Source organism: Saccopteryx bilineata, chromosome 1 (genome assembly GCF_036850765.1).
Source record: "Saccopteryx bilineata isolate mSacBil1 chromosome 1, mSacBil1_pri_phased_curated, whole genome shotgun sequence".
Taxonomy (NCBI): domain Eukaryota; kingdom Metazoa; phylum Chordata; class Mammalia; order Chiroptera; family Emballonuridae; genus Saccopteryx; species Saccopteryx bilineata.
Window position 1 is genome coordinate 82,399,837 of NC_089490.1, and position 22,439 is coordinate 82,422,275.

Genomic DNA, 22,439 nt, shown 5'->3' on the forward strand with positions numbered 1-22,439 from the left:
TGTGTGTGCACATATGCACGACAAATTCAATAATATATCACTAAAATGATAAAAATAAGTATTTCTCGAATACCAGCATCAGTTGTTAAGGTATTAAAAAAATCACCTGCAAACAGTTGGACTCAATGTCAGACAGAAAGCCTTTCCCTATGAGCTTTTAAAATGAAGCAAGCTAAAAGACCGAACTGCTTTGTCAGTTTGCTCTTGAAGGTAATAATATAGTCACAAAACTTGCTGTGACCACTCTGTCTCTTTGCACATTCTGTAACGCTGGCCTGCCTCTTTTTCCTCCTCTTTAAATGACTGGCTGTGGTGGTGACTTAATCCTCTGCAGCACGTAAAACCAGGCTCTGAGAAGCTGCAGGTCCTGGAGGAGGACAGGGGAGCCATTGTGTGGAAGAATGAGCCCACTGGAGCATCTGTGGCTGCAGCCACAATGCGGCCGTCGGCATGTTTGCGTTCGGCAAGCCCCGCGTTTCCTATTTAGAAAACAGAGACCCTTACCCCATTCTGTCTTCCCACAGGCTCCCTTTTATTTATTTGTGTTTGTTATTATATGGCATCTACTGACATGTTTGTGTGATTCCATGGGTGTGCACACATCCATTGAGAGAAAAGAAGTGTCTATTGCAAACTTGTGAAAAGGGAAAAGGGACTCCCACTGTTCTTCCCTTTGGCCAGGCATCTACTTAGAAAACGGGATTTTAACTCTTTGGGTCTCAGAAGAGAGTGACTTCTTTGTGCACTTTCAATTTTACAATGGTTTATTTACTGGTGGAATGTCACAAATGAGAGAAAAATGCTATTCGATAGCACAGTGGAAAACTTTTATTTCAATCTTAACATGCTTACGTTGTTTTTACAAAGCAATTTCAGTATGGCTACAAATAACTTAGAACAGTTTACTACTTTGGGACACTCAGTATTTTTGGAAAACATCTCGTAGACTCTTTACTGTTTTTATTTTGGAAGCTTTAACATGAACTGTGCAAAACCTCTCGTTGTTTTAGTTGAGTAATTTCAATGAAAGATGTTTTATGTGTTCAAAACATAACCTCCCAGTCGAGGTCTTGAGGATGTTAATGATCTGGATGGTCACAAAAATTCTGGTGCTCACTTAATCCAGTTCTACCTCTAATGAACGTTTGTATAAGAAAGATAAAGATAGACAGACAAATAGAGCTAGGTCAAATTAACTCATGTTTCCCAAAGCTACTTCTGTGATTCCGTACCTTTAACATGTGGGCCCTGCATGCAGACCCTTTACGGAAGCACAAAGGCGGGTAAGATGCAGGCATCAGCTTTTAAACGTAATGGGTTTTGAGACATCGGATTCTGGGATGATTTGGAATGAAAAGAGTTTAATGGCCCCTGTGTTCTCTGACTCCCTGCAAAACTCCAAAGGGACAGGGGCTCGTGACAACACAGCCCAGTGCCTAAAATGAAGAGGGAGCAAGCTCTATTCTTCAGCCTCTCTCGAATTAATTAACTGGAAATGAGTCTTGTCAATGTTTTGGAAAGGCAGAAGGGGTGAATAGAACTGGCGAGAATTAATCACAGTGAGAACTGCCTCAGCTGCCTGCAGAGCTCAGGAAACCCAATGAGAAGAGGAAAATAAAAGAAACACGGCTGACTCGCCATCTGAAGGGACAAATGGAACCCCAGCAAGGCCTGCGCCTCTGCCAAGTCAGGGCGGCCTCCACAAGAAGTTCATTATCTGCCACCACAGCAAGTACAATCTACGACTTACATGCACATTGTATCCATGGGGACAAGGCTCACCAGACAGCTAAGTTATAAAAGCAGAGAAACAACACAATACTCATGTACTTTCACTTTTAAGCTTAAATCCATGTTTAACCCTATTATCTAAAAGCATCATGAGTTCCTGAATTTGCACTTAATCTTCAAACACTTGCGATTTCACATACTGCTGAAGACGAGAAGTCCATGAGATTGACTCCAGACATTCAGACACTGGGATGGAGAGTTCATTCACTAAGAACGAAAAAAGAAACAAAACTGCATATATAACAGATATTTCCAAGAATCAGCAAAGGGGAAAAAAGGGAGAATTTTGATCAGAGGTCAGAAATAACTGTGAGAAATCTGACAACTCATTCAGTATCATACAAGAAGCTCTGTGCCCTTTTCATTAAAGTCAACATTAGCTATCTTTTCAAGAAAATCTACTTTCTGTCAGAAACTTTTAGACTGTACAAAAGGTTGATATGCTTTTTGAATTTCTCCCCCAGAATGAGCTGGAAATTTTAACTCTTTTAAGAAAACGGCAGCCTAAACCTGAAAAAAAAAATGCCTCTTGCAATTAAATTTAGGGCTGTCCTTGACACTTTAGGAGGCACGATGCTCCCACCCGTGTTCTCAGGAAGCTCCACCCCCACCCCCCATGTCATGTCCAACGTCCCAGGGCAGTGGGAGCCACTCACTCCGGCATACTCACCAGTGGAGGGGGGTTACTGGTAGCTTTCAGAACCAGCTTGTCACCCTTCTTCTCCACTTCGAAACCCATCTTTTTAAGTAGAGATGTATCTGCCAGCCCCTGCTCCTCCATCTTGGCAATCAAGTCCTGGTTCTGGCTATTGTCTTCTGTAAGGTTTCGGATGGCGTACACCACCCACTGGGTCAGAACTGGAACCAGAGTGAAGGAATATGCCAGCACTGAGCTGTCTCAGAATTCCTGTGTGCACTGCCACAGAGGGGAGCAGTGCACCGAGACCAGGCTCAGGGAGGCTTCTCTTGAGGATGTGCTGTGACAACGCATTCAAAGTGGGAAATTCACTTACAATAGAATATACGTGTGTGCACAGTATGTCCAGTGTGTGTGAGGTGGCCAGTAGCAGCACACAGGTGTGCGTCAGGACGTGCTGATGAATGAACAAGGAACCAAAGGCTTTGGATAGCCACCCCTGAAGTTTATGAACACCAGCGTGTGCAACACACACAAGGGGGATTGTTAAGTTGCTAGGAAAAGAGTAAGAACATTACAGAATTAGGCCCTGGCCGGTTGGCTCAGCGGTAGAGCATTGGCCTGGCGTGCAGAAGTCCCAGGTTCGATTCCCTGCCAGGGCACACAGGAGAAGCGCCCATCTGCTTCTCCACCCCTCCCCCTCCTTCCTCTCTGTCTCTATCTTCCCCTCTCGCAGCCGAGGCTCCATTGGAGCAAAGATGGCCCGGGCGCTGGGGATGGCTCCTTGGCCTCTCCCCCAGGCGCTAGAGTGGCTCTGGTCGCAATACAGCGACGCCCTGGAGGGGCAGAGCATCGCCCCCGGTGGGCATGCCGGGTGGATCCGGTCGGGTGCATGCGGGAGTCTGTCTGACTGTCTCTCCCTGTTTCCAGCTTCCGAAAAATACAAAAAAAAAAAAAAAAAAGAACATTAAAGAACATTACAGAATTAGTCAAAAAGACGCTAGCTTAGAATGAAACAAGAAGTCTGGCTTAGAGAAAGCCATTTGTATTGAATAAATAAGAATTGTTTCCTAGGAGTCACCATGGAATTCCCTCACTCCTTAGAGATGAAGCTAGACAGCCTTTCCAGGACTGGCTGCGTTGAGTTTGAACATTCGTGCTCTTGAGAACGCATCTCATCCTCACTGTCTCACCATGGCCCAAGCTAATTTTAAACATTCTGTATGGTGTCTGGCACAGCAGATGAGAGACATGTACAGAATCACAGCATGATTTATGGAGGTCTGTGAAGTAGTCACCAAGAGCTGTGTGAACCCACCAGAGCAGAGCTGCTCTTGGCATCTATAACTGATGGGATACAAGCTGCTGGGGACATCTCTAGGGCTGGTCCAGTGGCACACAGGACTTACCAAGAACAGTGGTCATTCATTCACTTATCAGAGTGGTCCAGAGGGAACAAAGCACCCAGAGAGGAGCAAACCTTTTCCCATAAAGTGTGGCCTCCCTGCCTCGATCGATGGCAGGAAAAGTCAGTGCTGTCCCGATAACCTGTTGTTTCCATAAATGCATTTCTGATGCCAGAATTGAGACATTTGTGTCCCCACAAGCTATCAGGACCTTTAAGGGAAGAGCTGACGCCTCTGACCCTGCCTGACTCCCAGCACAGAGGGGAAGCTGCTGCCCAGATGTTTCCAGCGCCCTCGCCCTGACTGGGGCAGAAGGCCAGAGAAGGGCTTTGCCATGTACACAGGCTGTGGCTCTGGCTTGAAGGGTTTGGGGAAGAAAGAGAATTGAATGTTTCCCTAATGCAAGAACCTCAAAGGAAATAGTAAAAGATGAGCCTGTCCCTGAAGTTCGACAGATGAAATGGAGAAAACATGAGCAGCTTTATGTTTCAGGATGTGTTTTCTGGGGTTTGAAAGGCTGCTCCGTCTTCTTCCCTCTGACACACTCAAGCTGGCTCCCACCCTGATGGGGCTTCCTGGCTCCAAAGACAGGCGGGTCCCTTACCTCCATGCCTAATCACAGGCTCAACCCCACGCCAGCACTGGTGGCCGCTCTTGCCCCCCCCCCCCCCCAGCTCCCTGAGGAGGAGCCTCAGGCCGGCACCAATAGGACCAGCAAACCTCTGATGAGTGAATGACCCGCCGGTGTCTGGGGGTTTTAGCAGCAAAACCATTGTGGGTATGAATGACTAACTCTTTCCAGATGGCACTTCTGATGCTGATTCCACAATTAGTCACCCCCTCTGGTGGGGAACATGTTCTCCTCTTGCCATTTACCTGTCATCCTTTCATGATAAAGCCCAGGTTCTTTATAAGCTATATTTCTTTCCTAGAGACAGGCAACACAGATATTCAAATACATAAAACCCAAATTTCACAGTCACCAAACCCGCACTTTGTGTCAGAACAGAGAATAAAAATAATAATCCTAAGGGACAGAAACTTCCAACCTATTAGTGAATCTCTAAACAATGAATCATTTGCTGCAACTAATTTATCATCCAGGATGAAATCACCATTGTACAAATTCATTTCCTCACCTTTTGTAGGAAAAGATATAGTGATCGTGAGATCTGACTGGAGCAAAACATTTAAAAAGGGGTAAATTTAGGCAAGAAAATGTATATAAGATTGGGGAATTTTGTAATTTTCTACTGCTAAGTGCTAGAAAGCAGAACACTTCTTCCTGAAGCTTGCTGGCTATTAATACACTTGAATATTATTGAAGGTGGGAAAACCCAAATTCTCATCATGCACCAAGAGCCCCGGACAACTGCAGGGTTGGTTGGCTCAGGAATCTGAAAAGCGAGGCCAGTCTTGTCCCTGTCAGTTGAATATGCCGTATCTCTGGAGGAAAGCACCATCACCCAGAGTTTCAGATTATCAAATTCTGTCACAGGGCAAACAAGACCTGCCACAGGCCCAGCATTCCTCTCCTGCTAGGTGACTTCACACTTCAGCCTCTAGCAACATCACAATTCCACACGTTAAGTCCCTGGCCTGACTTTCACCTGCCCCTTCCTTTCTCAAAGGCATAGCTAAGCCTCACCTCCCCCTGGAGGCCTTCCCTCTCTGTCCTGGCCGCCCCAGGACACCAGCCTGTTAGGCACGCCTGCCAAGTTTCCAAAACTTCCCTCTCAGTTCTCACTGTTGTGCCTACCTGAGTAGGGACAGGAGTCACACCTAACTGATATCTGCACCCCCGGCACCCAGACCAATTCCTGCCACAAAATAGATTATCAATACGTAATGTAAACTGACGTTTTATGTTTCTGTCTGACCTAACACCCCTGTGAACTCCTCATAAGGAAGTCCCATGTCTCACTCGCCTCTGTGTCCCGTTCAGGCAGTGCTGGGAAGTGTTTGCTGGGTGTCGGACCAGTGCGTGCTGTCTCCCACTCACTGAGGGGTGGGGCGCGGTGGCACCGCATGACCCACATGGGCTGGGCTTTTCCTTCTGGGTCTCGGTGGTTTCTTGACTCAGAGCTTTGCAGGGTTGAGAGAGCAGATGAAAGTAAACCAATACAAATGCGACTCAGTCAAGGAGCTGAGCCATGTAAATAACAGGCCATGACAACAAATCCTCAGAGGAAGGCCCATGTGGACTTTATAATCACGTTTATCTGGGGAGGCAACTACCACATTTTGTGAAAATACTGTTAGGGTACTTTAACAGCATTTCATCCTTAAAAGGTTTGGTGGCCAATTTCTGTTGAAAACCTGACAAGATCCCCGTGTGACATTCAGGAAAGAAGCCTGACATCAGAGCCACATGGGCCCAAGCAGCTTGCCCAGCGATGGCAATGTTTGAGTTGGGTCAGTGAGACTTCAGGAACAAAATGGGACAGTCAAAAATGTCATGAGGAGCAGGTTCCTGGCATGGCCACCAGGTGGACGGCCCAAACAGAAGAAGCATTAAAGCCCACAGCAGAAGAGGCATTTTTGTCTTCTTCCAAAATTGACATTTGAGGGAAAACGATGTATAGCTGAGGAAGGCGTTGGGAGAAGTGTGGCCACACGACCACATTGGGGTCTACTCCTCAGTTCCCTGAAAACCAGAAATAACAACATTTCTTTACTGAAACATGTTTTACGCCCTTATAAGTGAAATAATCTTATTTCCCAAGGAGAAGCCGGTGCCCTGTGAACACTGCGTGCTGTGAGCGCCCTCGTGTTGCGGTTGGTGCCGTCTTTCTGTAAAATACCACAGGAAGGTCCTCTCATTTGTCCCTATCTCCAGTGAGAACATATTAGAACTATTGTCTAGGGTCTGCAACTTGGTCATAATTGAAAAACCAAATTTTAATAGTTGCTCCTTTCACAGAACGAGTTGAAAAGAGAAATAGTGAAATCCAGCCCTTATGAAGTATGTTGGAAGCCTGGTCATGAATATGCATGCTCCCCTTGTTAGTCTGCTGGGAAAGCCCAGAGCCCTGGTTGCGGGTGCAGACTGAGACAGCCTTAAGTGTCACAAGGGAGATTAAAGCAGGTCCCAGTTAATATTCACATTGCCCTCTTGTTCCCTCTCTAAAGAGACAGAAAGAAAGAAAGAGAGGGGGAGAAAATTAAACATCTTCTAAAGTCTCTAATCCTACCAACACTTGAAGTGCTTTCTTGTATACTTAGCTTTAGAAAGAGAGCTTCTAAAGTTTCCATAGCTACTACAAACAGAGGGCGTGGGCCTGTTTGTTACAAAACTGCCTTGAAAGAGCCCTGCAATCAGCACTCTAGTGCAACTTGAAGGGCCAGCCAGCTCTGCATGGAGCACTTTGGTGTCTTGGAACAGGCCACAAAGGTGACACTGGCCAGAGCACCTTGGGTTTGCTATGCCTGGAAAAGTAAAAGCGAGAAGCTGTTCGTGGATTCCAAGCAGCTGTGCAATGGGATTGAGAGACTCAGCTCAACATTCAACCCATGGGCTGGTACAAGTTAGGTAATGAAAGATTAGCAGGGCAGAAAAATGGGAGTGTGAATGATACAGGAAAAAAGACTCATGACAAGGACAGTCCTAACCAGCAGGTATATGTGCCAGTCATTTCTGAAGTCAAGTCAGGCGAATTAAAACATTAAAATTGGAACTGTCTGCTGAGAGAGATCCCACATAACTAAGAAAGGAAGTAGTCTTGCAGGTAAGAGAATCAGGGGTACTTCCTGTAGATCACCACCACTCCGGCCCTACAACAGCAGGGACTTTGTCCTGGTCACTGCTCTAGCTCTGTGTCTAGAAGACTGCTGAGCACAGGTAAATTACAGCCCATGGTTTTGTATGGCTTCAAATTAAGATTTTATATTTTTAAGTAGTTGGGGGAAAAAAATCAAAAGAACACTAATTTGTGATACATTAAAATAATTTGAAACTCAAATGTCAGTATCCGTAATAAATTAAGTTTTACTGGCACACAGCTGTGCACATTGATTCATATACTGTCCATGGCTGCTTCCATGCTGCAAACAGCTACAGAGGCAGCATAGCTACCAAAGCCAAAGATATCAACTCAACCTTTACAGAGAAGGTTTGCCAATCTCTGGACCAGACCATAGAAGGCACCAACAAATATCTGTAGAATGAATAAATGAGTTTTTAAAAAGTATGGTCACTGAAAAACATATTATTTAAATTAAGACAATTTAAATATATTAAAAGATTTTACTGACTTTTCAGGATATGTGCATGCATATATATATTTACATATAATGTTTTAGTATCTACAGATGTGTAATGTATCTATATTTAATATACAGTGTGTATATGACAAGTATATGTACTATATACAATACCTATACTTAATTTTTGCTTTCAGATAGATTTGTAAAAATTACTTTTAGACAACAGGCCTATTTACAGCGAGGAATTTATGTATGGCTCACTTTCCAAAGTATACTATTTAGGAGGGCATTGAACATGCAGTAGAGACCTTTTATGATGTGGGTCTGAAACAGGATGTTCAATATTAGCTTTCACAAAGCCATGTAATTACACGCCATGCCATAGCAAGCACAGGTGCTCAATAATGTCCATATCTAAGTGAGGTTCTCCCCAGACTGTGGTTAAGATTGCAGAATTTTTCAGAGTACAAAAAAGTAGTTGTTTTATTGTTTTGAAAATGCTTTACATTGCTAAAAAACAAAACACTTCCAGATACACCCACTTCTGTCAGCCAGAAGAAAGCATAGGACGTGGCACTGAGGGGATGGCTTCTCCTCCTCCTGACATGATGCACTTCTGCCTGCCTTCCAGAAGTGTGCAGGGGTGGGGAGGGCTGCTCTCTTAACCTGTCTGCAGAAGTCCTAACCAACCTCAGCCTGCTCTGGAAGCATTCGCATCCTGAGGGAAAGGAAAAGGCATTATCCCTCCACCTGCTGCCCAGGACCCCTGAGCTTCGTGACGCTCTTCTTCTGGGGGAGGAGGGACCTGTCAGAACCAGAGTGGGTAGGAGATGGAGGAGAGAAAGCTCACAACTTAAAGGGGAAGCAAGTGCCAAGCCATGAGCAAGGCAGGGAGGGGCACTTATGTGTGAAAATGAAAGGGGCAGGTGATCAGATGAGAGAGGTGCTTGTGGAGGAGAGAAACCTGAAGCGCACTCTTTCTGTTCAAAGTGCCACACACTTTTCTTGGGTAGGTTTGACTCTATCTCCAAACATGGAGGTATTTCACTGCGAAGTTCATCTCACTTCTGCCTTCATCATTTACAACTATCTTTTGCTTTCGACTCTCCTTTATGTTGTTCAATAAAACTACATTCCTCTCACTCAAGTGTGAGGCTTTACCTTACGGATTCTATACGGGCTCCCCTTGCACAACGCTGAAACCAGCGTGTGTCAATACCCACCACAAACTACCCATCTGGGCTCCCTCGTCTTTCTCCAAATTGCTGGTCTATCTGGTATCTAATTTCCCTCCATGTTGTTCTGTTTAAATCTGAGGGAACATCTGTGGATCGGGTGTTTCCGTGCCGCGCTGTCATGTACTGTTCTGGGGTTTGTATTACATCCTAACAGCAATCACAGATAAACACGTGTACCCTCTAATTTGCCCATTAATGGCTGATTGCTAATACCAAAAGGGGTTAAAAAAAACCTCCCAAAAACCTACCAACATAGAGGGTGGGGAAACACATAATGGCCAGATCTGTGGATTATTATACAATAAAATTTATGTTTAGTGTGCCACAGGAAGGAATAAAGCAGTTCAGTCTTGACCGAGGTAAAGTCACCTTGGAAACACGGTTCCTTTAGAAGCAGCCTCAGCTGCATCACTGGGCTCTTCTAGCCAGAGAGCTGGAATGTCAGAGGACACCGCTGTGCTCTGACAGAACTGGGGGCATACAAATGTCAACCAGGGAAATGGCATCTCTGCGCACAGTCAGTACTTTCTTCATGACTCTGAAACGAAGGCCACGTCACTGTCCTTGGCAGAAACAACCTCCTTTCCAAAAATGGAACCTTTAAGAGGAGAGATTAGCTCCTCAGGATGGGGTAGCCACTCCTCCTCCTGGATGCCGGGGCCAACTTTCTGTCTTCCCAGGCCCCCACGTCCACAGGCATGGCAGGACTGTGAAGAGGACTGCGAACCGCTGGCCTCCGCTAGGTCAGGCCGGCTGTGCGCATGTGTCCCCGGCTGAGCGGTGGGATGTAGCGCGGCTGTCCCTGGGCAGCTGGGCGGTGAAGTAAGCAGCAGAACATGCCCTGCCCTGGCTTGGCCTGGGCGCCACATGCACTCCCCACTCCAGAAGCTGCTGTGGCCAGCGAGGGCCGCACTCGCAGGTTTTGCTGGTAAAGGATCCTACAACACAGAAACTAATTTCGTATACTCCATGTTCTGGAATCGTTTTACTAACCACTTAAAAGCACAGCGTGGTACGGAGCAGTTGCAGTCTGGCATCTGTGTCACAGAACAGGTTTCAGGATCAGAAACAACCAATACCACTTCTAACTTCAACCACACTAAAGGGTTTGGGGGCCACCAAGTAGTTCCATTTGTACTTGGGGCAGCTCTCCAATGTCATGCTGCCCATAATGTTTAGCAGAACGCCTGGCACATAGCGGACACGCACTGAACCACACAGGAATAACCCTTCTTGGCTGTCATGTTGGTGTTGTCTTCTCCATGACCCTCCCTCTCTCTTGCTACTTGTCATCACTGTGACTGTGTAACCCTCTGACTCCTCCACGGAATGGACGCCCACCTGCGTGCCGGGACACCTGTCTTCGTCCTTATTGCTCCTGGCACACAAACAGATAGGAATACTTTAAATACTTGCTGGATGAATGCCCTTGGGTGCCTGGTTCCCATCTACTTGGACAGGGGTGACACCCCCAGTCGTCAGCTCTGGGCTATGCAGTGTTATTTAATACACACGTGCAGAACCCAAGGCTACCTTCACGCTGCAGCGAGAACTGTCAGGGAGAGGAGTTCTGGAACCAGTCAACCTTGAAAGAAACAATGCTGCCCGCTGCCTGGGTTCCCACCCGGGGCCACTGCTGGCAGGGGCTTCTCTGCCCAGAGGGCAGCAGGAGAGGGTGTGATGGAACCCAAGGTCGGTGGAGGAATTTATGAACATGAGCCTGTGGGAACAAGGGAGAGACACAGGGAAGCCCAGGGCCCCCTCTGCCAGGTGAGAGGAGTTCATAAAGTACTCTGTACTCTGTGGCATAAAGGAATTATCAAATAATAAGCTGGCTCGAAGGAACTTCTACTCATGGAGTCCACTGCTACCTTCAATGTAAGCAAAGTTTACAAGAGGAATGAATGTGTCTCTCCCATAAGCCAAGATTGTCAGTTTATCTGCATAAAACAGTAACAGTTATATTAATAAACATGGCGGTGGCAGCTATTGCACCCCTAGGGTAGATAGATAATATGTGTTGGGGGTTGTTCCAGGCACTCACAGAAAGTATCCAATCCTCACAAACATGCTCTGTGATGGGTAGTAGTATCTCCATTAATCTGATAAAAAAATTAAGATCTGTCTAGGGTGACTTCAGGGTAACAGGACTTGGGAGTGGTTGAGCCAGGGTGTGGACGCAGGCTCTAGTCTAGTGTCTGCCCCCCCAGCACTCAGCCAGTGTTCTAAGCACTTCTCAGTGACCAGTCAGGGTGGAGGGACCTCTGCAGGAGGGCAAGGTTCTTCCTGGCGAGTCTGACTGCCAGTTTCTAAGCTATGCCTGCAAATCAGTGAAAAGAACAGGGGTTTACAACACTTGAAACAGGGTTTCTTTCTCTTCAAAGAAATCCCAAAGCATGGCATGAGCTTGTAGACACCAGAGTGACCATCTTTGCGAAATGGCTTTGGAAGTAGCTAGTCAATAGTTCAAAATGAAATTAAAATTTGAAGTCGAAAAAGTAAGTAATCCCATCCAAATCATAGAGAACTGCGTTGGTCTCACACTACCGACATTCACAAGTAATAAGGCACAGCCAAAAGTCAAATACAGTTCTAAGATACACAGGCTTAAAGGGCAGGTTCCAGACCAGACAAGTGACAGCAAGCAGCTAGCACAGTCAGGGAGCTCCCTCAAAATGCATAAACTCAGTGCCCAAGCGTCTGTTATCATGGTCCTTGGTCCAAATGTCACTGGTCACCTGAGGGATGATCTGCTGTGCGGGTCACCCCTGGCTATGCTGGCCTGCCTCTCCATCCTTCCTCCCCCCCCCCAGCAGCTCCTGCAAGGTCAGCAGTCAAGAGTGGGTGGGCCCACAGGTTTGAACAGGTACAGATCCGCAGATAGGCGTGCCTCCGGAGGGCTCTTCTGTGCAGCAAAGTAAACAGAAGAGAGTGTGGCCGATCCCCTTTGTGCCGGCTGCTTCCATTTCTATTAGTTACTGGTGGGTGGAGAAGGGTGCAAACCTGAAGCTCTCATTCATCTTCACTATGGGAAAGGCTTGGTTGTAGCCTGTGAAAGTCAAGATGGCCTTCAGCACAATCTTATAATATGCAAATAACTCTGACACTAATTGGAAGTAAATACCAACAACACTTCAGACTACTGTATTTGAAAGCCAGTTGGCTGTGGCGGTGACATTGAGTTGTAAAGTTCTTCCTTGCACGTCTCTTCTAAAACTGCTAACCTACTGTGTACATCTCTCTTTGGGGGAGAAAAACCTCATTTGGTTATAGAAATCTAATATTTTAACGTTTTTATTCCCCTCTATAACCAGCATGCTCCTTGACTCTTGTACTGGCTTTAGAGCAAGGGACTTAGAAACACAAACTGCTAATCACACACCTGAATGTCTCTCAAGAATTTAGTCATGGCCTGTTCACTCAGTTAACAAATATGAAGGCATCACACTCAATGGTGGGGACACAGGGATTAAAGGACAGGCAGCTCCCTGCCCCTGTAGCATTTAGAGGAGGCTGGCACTAGTCCTCACAGGAAGACAATGAACCGGACAAGAGGGTCGGAGGTGGTCTCTGAGGGGGACACTGAGCAAGAACCCACTGGATAAAAGGAAACAGGTCATCCAGCAAGTTGGGCAGGATGGCTGCAGGCTGAATGAAAGTGGAGACAGTAAGTGGTGGGGAAACTCTGTGCTGGAGAAGAGAGGGTGGGGAGGGAAGGAACTAGGCAGAGGGAGCTCAAGGCCAGACCTAGTGGGGATTCAGGCTTATTTTGTTCTAATGCAGGGAGCCCACTGCAAGAGCTGAAGCAGGAAAATTAAGAGCTCTCTGGCACCTGTAAGGAGGGAGTGGCAACAACCAGGAGTCCATAACAATGAGAAGAAGATTGTGGAATAGCACAGACCTGAACTCCGATTCCAACTCTGCCATTTTATAAGCCATACGACTGTGGGCAATTTATATAACCTCAACTGGACAGTTCACACGTGAGGATGACAGGAAGGGACCTTGTCTAGCACCTGGCACACGGCACTCAGCACTGCTGAGGGACACAGGTGCTGCCCAGCTCTAGCCTGGGACCCAAGGCGAGCTGTGGAGTACCAGGCTCCTCTGTTGGGTTCTTGACACCTCAGTTTCCTCATCCACACAATGAAGGTACACAAAATGATTTCCTATTGTATCAACTGACAGCACAGGACAGAGATGAAGTTTCTAGGCTCTAGAGCCAGAAAGTCCAGGTTCAAAATGCCATTTCTGTTGCTCACCAGCCCATGATCTTGGCCAGTTACAAAACCTTTTAGCCTCAACTTGCTCATCTATAACATGGGGAAAACAACAGTTACCAACCTCAGAGACCAGGAAGTTGGAATACAATCTCAATGCCTGCTGTGAAGGAGGCACTTGGTTAATGTCAGTTTCTTTTGTTAAACACCCAGACCTGTTGGTGTTGTCATAGGTATTTACTCTGAGGTGAGCACGATGGGCTGTAGACTGTGGATATCACAGGAGAACCAGATCACCTATGTCAATAGAGACCCATCAGTTCAGTGAGTTCTGTCACTGCGCCACCTGCCAAGCTGTGGGGCTGTTTAATGCATCTTCTAAGTGACAGTCTCCCTAGCTGATGTCACATGCCAATTTTGTTAAGCACAACTCCATTTCTTAGTGTCTTCATTCTCCCTTTGCCAATTTCCAACTAGGGGACTAGAAAGGATAAGCAATCAGCAGGAAAGGAGGAAGGAGCAGAGATAGTGGGTGCCTTTTTCTGTTTGCTCAGTAAGTGTCATCTAAGTGCCTGAAACAGAAAAGGCCTGATGCCAGTGGTCCTGATCTTGGAGGAAATAAGCAGGCAATTACAAACTTACATAGCAACAATGTGACAGGACAGGACAAGATGAAACAATAAAAGGGGCCGTGTTTGAGTAGGGGTCATGGAAGACTTGACTCATAAATACGGTTTAAATCAGACAATAAGCTAGGCAGATGGTGAGGAGTCCAGGCAGAGAAGTGTGTGCAGGTCAGGATGGAAGGAACCTGGGGCGCAGGTGGAAGAAGAGAGGCCGGCGTGCAGGACAGTGGAAAGGCCAAGGATGTGCCTGGCTCAGGCTGGCACTTAACGCGCCTTCTCTGTGCTAGGGACAACCAAAAAAGAGGTAAATTGGACATGGCTTGCCCTCAGAGGGCACACAATAAAGTACAGGTGGCAGACCCAGTGAGGGCATGTCACAAACTTCTGGGGGCACAGAGGAGAGGCTTCCTGAGGTAAGGTTAGGCTTCCTCTGAGGCAGCCGAGTGCCTGTCCTCAAGCCTCCCACCCTCAAGAACACACTTGATGGTGTGCTCTCCTTGGTCACTACTATCCCAGCAGCTAAACAGTGTCCAACACATGATGAAGCAGATGCTCAAGAGATACCTGCTGGACGGATGAATGCACAGTGAGCAATAATGAAGACAGCAGGCACGGGCCAGCAGCACAGGGAAGGACGGTGTGTGAAGGGCTAGTGAACACTGGAAATATGCTTTGCCTGATGGAGATGGTAAAGTCACAGTAATTAGGATAGCACACGTTGATGACGGGACTGAGAACACATAGGGCAGAATCAACACTCTTGGCAGAACGCAGGGAGCCTGAAGTAGAATCACGCCTGCGGAACAATCATTTATGATTAGTGGCCCTGCAGAGCCATGGGATAAATGAGAAAACTGAGCCTCTGCTGTGCACCAAAACACATTAACTCCAGAGAGACTGTAGATCTAAATGGGAAAGGTGAAACTATAAAGATGTTAGATGAAAATACAGAATATTCTTATGACCTCAGGGTCTTTAGTAAGACACAGAAACCACTAATCAAAGAAGGAAGAAAAAATTTCATCAAAACACCACAGAGGTCAGAACACAGCTCAGCTGTGGAACTTGTACTAGGGGAGGAGGATGGTGGGCATGTCCTGTCCCTTCACCTGGGTGGTTATGTGGGTGTGTACGTATGCCGAGACATTTTTCACATATTTTGCATTTTACGACATGTACATTACATCCCAACAATTAAAAGGTATTATATATAAAGAAAACAAAAAACAGAACAAGCCACAGGATGGAAGAGACTAGGTCAACACACAGAAATGAACAAATAGTTGATGTCCTGAAATATAAAAAGAATTCCCCATGAATCAACTGAAAAACATAGGCAAAAACAATGTGAGCAGTTTCTTCATGATATAGGAAACCCAAATGGCCAATAAACATAAACATAAACATGTGCTTATCATTAATTAGAGAAATAGACATTCTACCACAATGACAACACATAAATTTGTAAGTCTGCTGCGCCAAGTGCAGGCAGGAACATAGCGCTGAGGGAGCTCGCACACCGCTGAGGGAGCATACACTGGTGCAAACCTTCTGGAAGAGTCTGGCCTCACCTAGAATAAAGCTGCAAGTTCCACACCTAGGAGAAAACTCATGCTCATGGGCTAGGGTGCACACATTGTACAAAAATGCTTTCAGCAGCATTAATTCTAATAGCCCCAAGGTAGAAATGAGCCAAATGTCCACAAACAGCTGAATAAGTGAGTAAATGTTCAATTTTCTTGCAATGAATACTACATACATACAGTAAACCAAAGGCAATGATGATCTGAATGCATCACATAATCATGACTTGGAATGACAGATGACAAAAGAATGCATCCACAATTCCATTTATATAAAAATCTCAAAATTGGCAAATGATTTGGGGTACGTGGAACTACCAGAGGGCAGGTTGTGCCTGACAGGAGTCAGGCTTGTGAGCAGCTGTGATGGGAAGGGACTCAGTGAATCCTGGGAAGCAGTTTTGTCTTAACCTGGCTGTTGGTTACGCATGTCTACTTTATGATTATTTACAAACAATATATATATACTCTTTTCACTTTTTGGTATACATATTACACTATGTATTTCAAAATAAATAGTGGTGAAAAATTAGGATAATGGAAGCGAGACCTGAAGGGTAGGCTCCTCTGCCAAATGCAGTTCACATGTTCTGTCACCTGGCCAGTGCTCAGAAATACTGCCCCTAACACCTCCAACTCTCCTCCAACGCTGTGGGTACCACCGCTGTGATGGCTCACAGAGTGTGCGCCACGTGCGCCACTCACTGCTTAGAAACACGCAAGAGGGGGAGGCTGGTACTTTCACCATCGTTTTCTTCTAGGAACCCTTAGGATTTCTTGGTGTTCCTAACTTGCCCTGAGGAAACACTTGAGTTAGAGCTGAACTAGTTTCCAAAAGTGCCTTAGGAGAAAAAAACTGTAGACGTAGTTCTAATTCTGACATATTGTCTCTCTCAAAAATTGGAAAAGTGTTTAGACTTTCTAGGGTCCCATCCTGAACCAGGAAGTACAAATCTCTATCTGCCTTTGACTAATCAGTGGTTGGCAAACTCATTAGTCAACAGAGCCAAATATCATCAGTACAATGATTGAAATTTCTTTTGAGAGTCAAATTATTAAAATTTAAACTATATAGATTCCTTATCAAGGTAGCGCCCGCACGTGGTATTTTGTGGAAGAGCCACATTCAAGGGGCCAAAGAGCCACTGTGGCTCGTCAGCCGCAGTTTGCCAACCAGGGACTAGGCCATCATTCCATGAGAGTTATTATGAAGATAAGAATCTCTTACAAAACTGAGGCTGATCCCAATGGTGAAAAATCTCCAGGGCAGGGATGGGTCCTTGTTGTAAACTTGCCATCCACTTCCCACTTTAGCCTTTTCCTGGCCTCTGCCCACAGCACGGAGCCTGTTGTCAGCTGCAGTTGTTACCCCCAAAGGGAAGTTCTGTCTACACTCCAACGGCCTTTGCTGGCGGCTTACAGAAACCCAGAGCCACTGCAGGGTGAGAGCAGGCTGACTTTGGGGGTGGTGGGGCTCGCCAGTCTGCTGACCAGGGTCCCAAGTCCTCTGTGTCTACCTCAGGGAAGACGCTGAGACCAGAGACGGGTCAGAGTGGGGGAAGGGGAGAGTATCTGAAAGTTGGTTCTATTTTTATATTTTCAGGATTTGTGACCATTATCCAAGTGAAGGGCTGATATAAATCCACAAAGCCAGAGGACGAGACAGCTTGAACAGTGGCAGCTTCCCTTTCCTCCTGTCTCAGGCCTCACTCTGGTGACGCCGCCACCTCCGCCCCTGCTCCTCAGAACCCAAGTTGTCACAGACGCAAACTCAGACATGTGCCTTCACAGTGAGTCCACACAGAACCCTGCAGCCCATCTGTTCTCTCCCATCCCCTCAGCTGGCCTGAAGGCAGGGTCTCCAACCAGTCTGAGTATGGCTTTCTTCCTGCACAGGGCACACGGCGTGTTCCATACACTCAACAAAGACTTCACCAGTGCTGCTCGCTCACTGAGCTCCTTCCTTCACAGACCCAGACACTTGCCCAAGAAAGATTTTTTTAAAAAATTTGTTGGTTCTAGAAAAGTAAGTGGCACAGAGAATATATACTTCTGGCTAAGAATGATGATCTCAAAACAAACCAACTAGTAACACTGAACCGTTAACGGGTTGTGGCACCCCGATGTTTTGACCAGGTCCTTCTCTGTAACTGCTAAATTTGATGAGACATTTTGGGCAAAAATACTGACATCAGTCCGGGTCACCTGGAACTGGTTTCATCATGCCAAACTCTGGCAACCCAGTCTCTCAGTCTTACAAAATACAAATCCTGTGTGGCCATGGTATTTAAATACACAATTTGAAAAGGTTATGAACATCTTAAACATATCCAAAAGTCACTGTTCTTTTTAATAAAGCAAATGCAAATAACCTTGTAAGAAAACATATACATCTTAATAATAATAGTGCTTATAAGCACAGACCATGTGCCATGAACTGCTCTAGCACTCAGCCAGGTGATCACACTTCTGCTTTTAAATTCAGCAGCTCTGCTGAAGGAACAGCCTTGTCCTTGGACTGCTGAGACTATGAACTACCCAAGGACTTCATGTCAAAGCTGACACGCCGAGTGAGCAGCCCAGTGTTGTTATGTAGAAATGGAGCAGAGGAATAATTACCAAGCACAGCTGACCCTTGAATAACAGAAGTTTGAACTGCATGGGTCTACTTATACACAGATATTTTTCAAAAAATACTGTCATTGTACCTTCCTTCTGATTTTCTTAGTAACATTTTCTTTTTTCTAGCTTACTTTATCATAATAATGCAGTATATAACACACAAAGTATGTGTTAAATCAAATGTGTTACTGGTGGGGCTTCTGGTGAACAGCGGGGTATTAGGTTTTGGAGAATCAAAGTTATCCCTGGATTTTTTACTCCATGGGGGTTGTCCCTAACACTGCATTGTTCAAGGTCAACTGTATTTGGTCCATCTACACCAGGGGTCTCAAACTCAACTCAACATGTGGGCCGCAGAGCAAGATCATAGCCGTTCGGCGGGCCGCACTAGGTCTACAAAAGGCAACTGTTACGCAACACTTTTCTCACTGCAGTTGAAAACAAAAAAAAACCAGTACAACAAGCACAATCGTACATGCAGTTTACTCAGTGTCACAAAACGACCAGAAACTAAAGTTCGCATCACAACTGCTGTTAACTAAGCTAATATCTAGCTAGGATGCTAGAGAAATGAAAAATACAAGTAGGCCCCTAGGCTTACTTAATTTTATCCAAAATATTTTGAACTTCGTGGATTAGTCTGCGGGCCGCACAAAATTGTTCAGCGGGCCGCGAGTTTGAAACCCCTGATCTACACCATGGAATATTATTTGGCACTAAAGAGTAATGAGCTATCATGACAAGACATGGAGGAAACAACACTTTGAGTAGTACGAATGTACGTCCTTGTGCCTTCTGACCATCCAGACTACGATTATATATGTACAATGGCAACATTAAAAAAAGGCAAACGTATGTTCTTCTTGTTTCCATAAATTGGTTATCAAACAAAAGTGATTTTAAGTTAGTAAAACTGGAACTACTTTCATTTTGAAAAAATAACTCACTCCTGGGGGTCAGCGAGCATGAAAAAAACTCACTACACAAAAAGGGTTAATTGCATGTAACTAAGTGAACGAACCCAGTCTGACAGAGCTGCACGCTGAGTGGTCCCTGCTTTTATGTGAGATTCTGGAAAGGCAGAACCATGGAGAGAGTTTGTGGGGAGGAATGAACAGGCAGAGCTCAGGTTTTTAGGGCAGCGGGGCTATTCTGTGTGACCCTATAATGGTGGTTATGGCCATTACACAACTGTCCAAACCCACAGAAGGTACAGCAGTGACTTTAATGTGAACTACGGACTCTGGGTGATTATGACGGTTAGTGTAGGTTCATCAGTTGTAACAGATGTGCACTCTGGGGAGGGATATGGATCATGGGAGACTGCATGGGGGGTGGGGATACATGAGAAATTCCTGTACTGGCCTCTCAACATCATTGCAAACCTAAAATTGCTCTAAAGAAATAAAGTATAAATTTTTTCCTGAAAAACGCAAAAGGAAGAAAGAATGATATAACAATAAGTAAATATATATTTCATGTAGTTTCTAAATTAAAAATACTTTCCTAGGCTACAAACTCACAACTGCCACAGAAGACTACTGAGGTAAAATGAGCTTGGCAAAGTATGCATTTCTGATATATTTTCCCAGTGACATTCCTTTTCTAAAGCAACACTCAAGGGACAGTATGCATTACATTAGCCAGCCACAAGGAGCAGATCTTTAGGAATAAGAATTCATGGCAATAACATTTCCATGTTTTGTTTCTGCTTTCAAATGACTTGTACAGGGTAGTACTTAAAACCTTTTGTGGTAACTACTGAAAAGTAAAATTAAGAAAAAACGGTCATCTCAAAGCCAGGTGACAAAAGTGACAGATGAGAAGGCCCAGGAAGCAGCTTCCAAGGCCACCACACTACGTCTGGCATGAGGGCCGGGCTTCCCTGGTCCTGCACAGGCTGACACTGATGGCAAGAGTGAAGTGGACCTGTGGACACACGGTTTGCACTGGGCACCTCAGCTGGGCAAGGAGACTTCCATTTTCTAATTTAAGTGAGAATAAACACCCAGCAGCCTCATTCTTAGTGCAAATCACCTGGTAAAGCAAACCCCGATGCACTCCGACCCCTGAGGCAGTGAAGCAGCTGGGCAAACCAGGCTTAGCAAGACACAGCCTGACAGGCCCAGGTGCAGGGCCACGAAAGTGTGAGAGCAGCCTGGAGTGTGCCATCAATGCTCACGACATAAAGACCTTAATATGGCGATGCTGCTTTCAGCTTTTGCCTCGGTGACTTTAGAGGTATAGGATGCTAGAAGCACAGAACTACTAAAAGCCAAGTGGACACAGTTTAAAGGAGTACAATCTGAAGTACTTTTGTCTCATTTAAAAATAGTTTGTGACAATTTGCCAAAACACCTGAATAAGGTAACAGAGTTAGTTCACTTCTGTGAAAGCCTCATTCATTATATTACATCTGATTCCTCCAATGTCGGCTGCAAACCCTGGGGAACCAGTTGCTAGGAAACCATAAAACAGGACTTCTTCCAACTTCCATTTTGAATGGGTCTATTTAGATAAGGACTTTGCCTGCGTGTGTGTGTGTGTGGGGGGGGGGGGGGTAGACGGTGCTTGGTGATCAGTGGCAGTGGGTTATACTCTCATCAGCCTGGAAGTGGCTCCGGGCATCACCCACTCCCTAGTCCCACACTTGACTCACTTCACATGGGGTCCAGGGAGGCCTCTGCTAACCTGTGAGTTGTGCGTGCACACTTGTGTGCTTTGGCAGAGGAGAAAGACTGGGTTTTCACATCTTCAATCGCACTAGGCGAGGGGCAAGACAATCAATGAGAGGCTTTAAAAAACCAAGTTACATTGTGTGGCAAGCCAAACCAAAAATTGATCTTTTTAAAGCAAAACAGCACTATGAGGTTTTCTAGTTTTTAATTAATGTCACCACAGCATTGAACATAAGATCATTGAATGCTTATCAGCTGTTCAATCCTGGGAACACAGAAATAAACAGAGGAGAGCCCTTCTCGTCCAGCAAAGGAAAGACTGACTTCAGCAGAAAGATCTCCCAGCCACTTGCTGCTTCTGACACCAGGGAGGGAGAAGGGAGATACCAAAAACAGAAACTCATCCTTGTGACTTAACAGCAGAAGCACTTCTCTGGTGTAGAAATTCGTTGACATCTTTCACAAACAGTACACATGGCCAGGTGCACCAGCCTAAAATGCTTAAGGCATCTCCCTGGACCGCCTCCTCCCCATTGCTACTTAGCAGGCCCAGTCACATGCTGGAGTCCCATTAATAAAAGTACAGAATAAAATATGTTGCCTTATTTATTCTAAAATTCCTGCATTCCCCAAGATGTGGCAGAATTGTCTGGAATTTCCAAAATGCACATGAGAACAGTAAACATTCCATAATTCCTGCAAAAAAAAGATATCTGCTCAACATGGGTCCCATATATATCTGTGTGTATTTATTATCTTTGGAGGATACTACAGAAAATCAGTACTTTGGAACACATTTGGTAACAGTCTCCAGGGTCCAGGGATCCAACATGGGGTGTGACTCAGGCACGGTGCAGGAGCAAGCCAACACAGAACCCACCTAGGATAAACTTTTTTGAGGGAAGAATCACACATCCAGGTAACTCATGTGAGTGTTCATGGAGCAGTACAGCTACACAACCAAACCATAAGAGACCAGACAGAGACACTAGCTCAGTTAAGGAGGGTCAGGGAAGAATTCCAAGAGAAGGCACACGAGAAATGAAGCACCCATGTGGCAGTCTAGACAACAGAACCGGGGCCAAAGCACGGGTCTTGGAGTGGGACAAACCTGGATGAACCTGGCTTGCATGCTGTCCCTGGCATTCACGGGCTAGGAGAACTTGGACCAACTAGAGTCAGGGAACCAACTCTCCGAACTTTACTTTTCTCATTTGTAAAGTGGAAATAATAATTCCCAACAAAGGGGGTTGGTAAAAAAAAACAAAACAAACAAAAAACTACGCAAAATAATGTTTTTAAAGAGTACAGCACAGGACTTGGCATTTAGAAATGACTCAGTAAATGAGTCTAAAAATGTCAGTATGAAGTGTGACAGAATGAACAGCCTGTGAGTGTTCTCACGTGTGTGCGTCCACGGAGCCCCACCAGA

At 45.6% G+C, this 22,439-nt stretch overlaps 1 protein-coding gene across 1 annotated transcript in view; it reads right to left on the minus strand.

The window, feature by feature from the left end:
• Positions 1-805: 805 nt before the first annotated feature.
• The window catches only part of ATXN10 (ataxin 10), a 172,866-nt gene continuing 151,232 nt past the window's right edge, over positions 806-22,439 (minus strand). The window contains exons 11-12 of the mRNA XM_066255553.1: positions 2,462-2,649; positions 806-1,998 (exon numbers count right to left, since the gene is read on the minus strand). Of these exons, the coding sequence (XP_066111650.1) occupies positions 1,996-1,998; positions 2,462-2,649 (191 nt within the window). The 3' untranslated portion in view covers positions 806-1,995. The remainder of the gene's footprint in view (positions 1,999-2,461; positions 2,650-22,439) is intronic.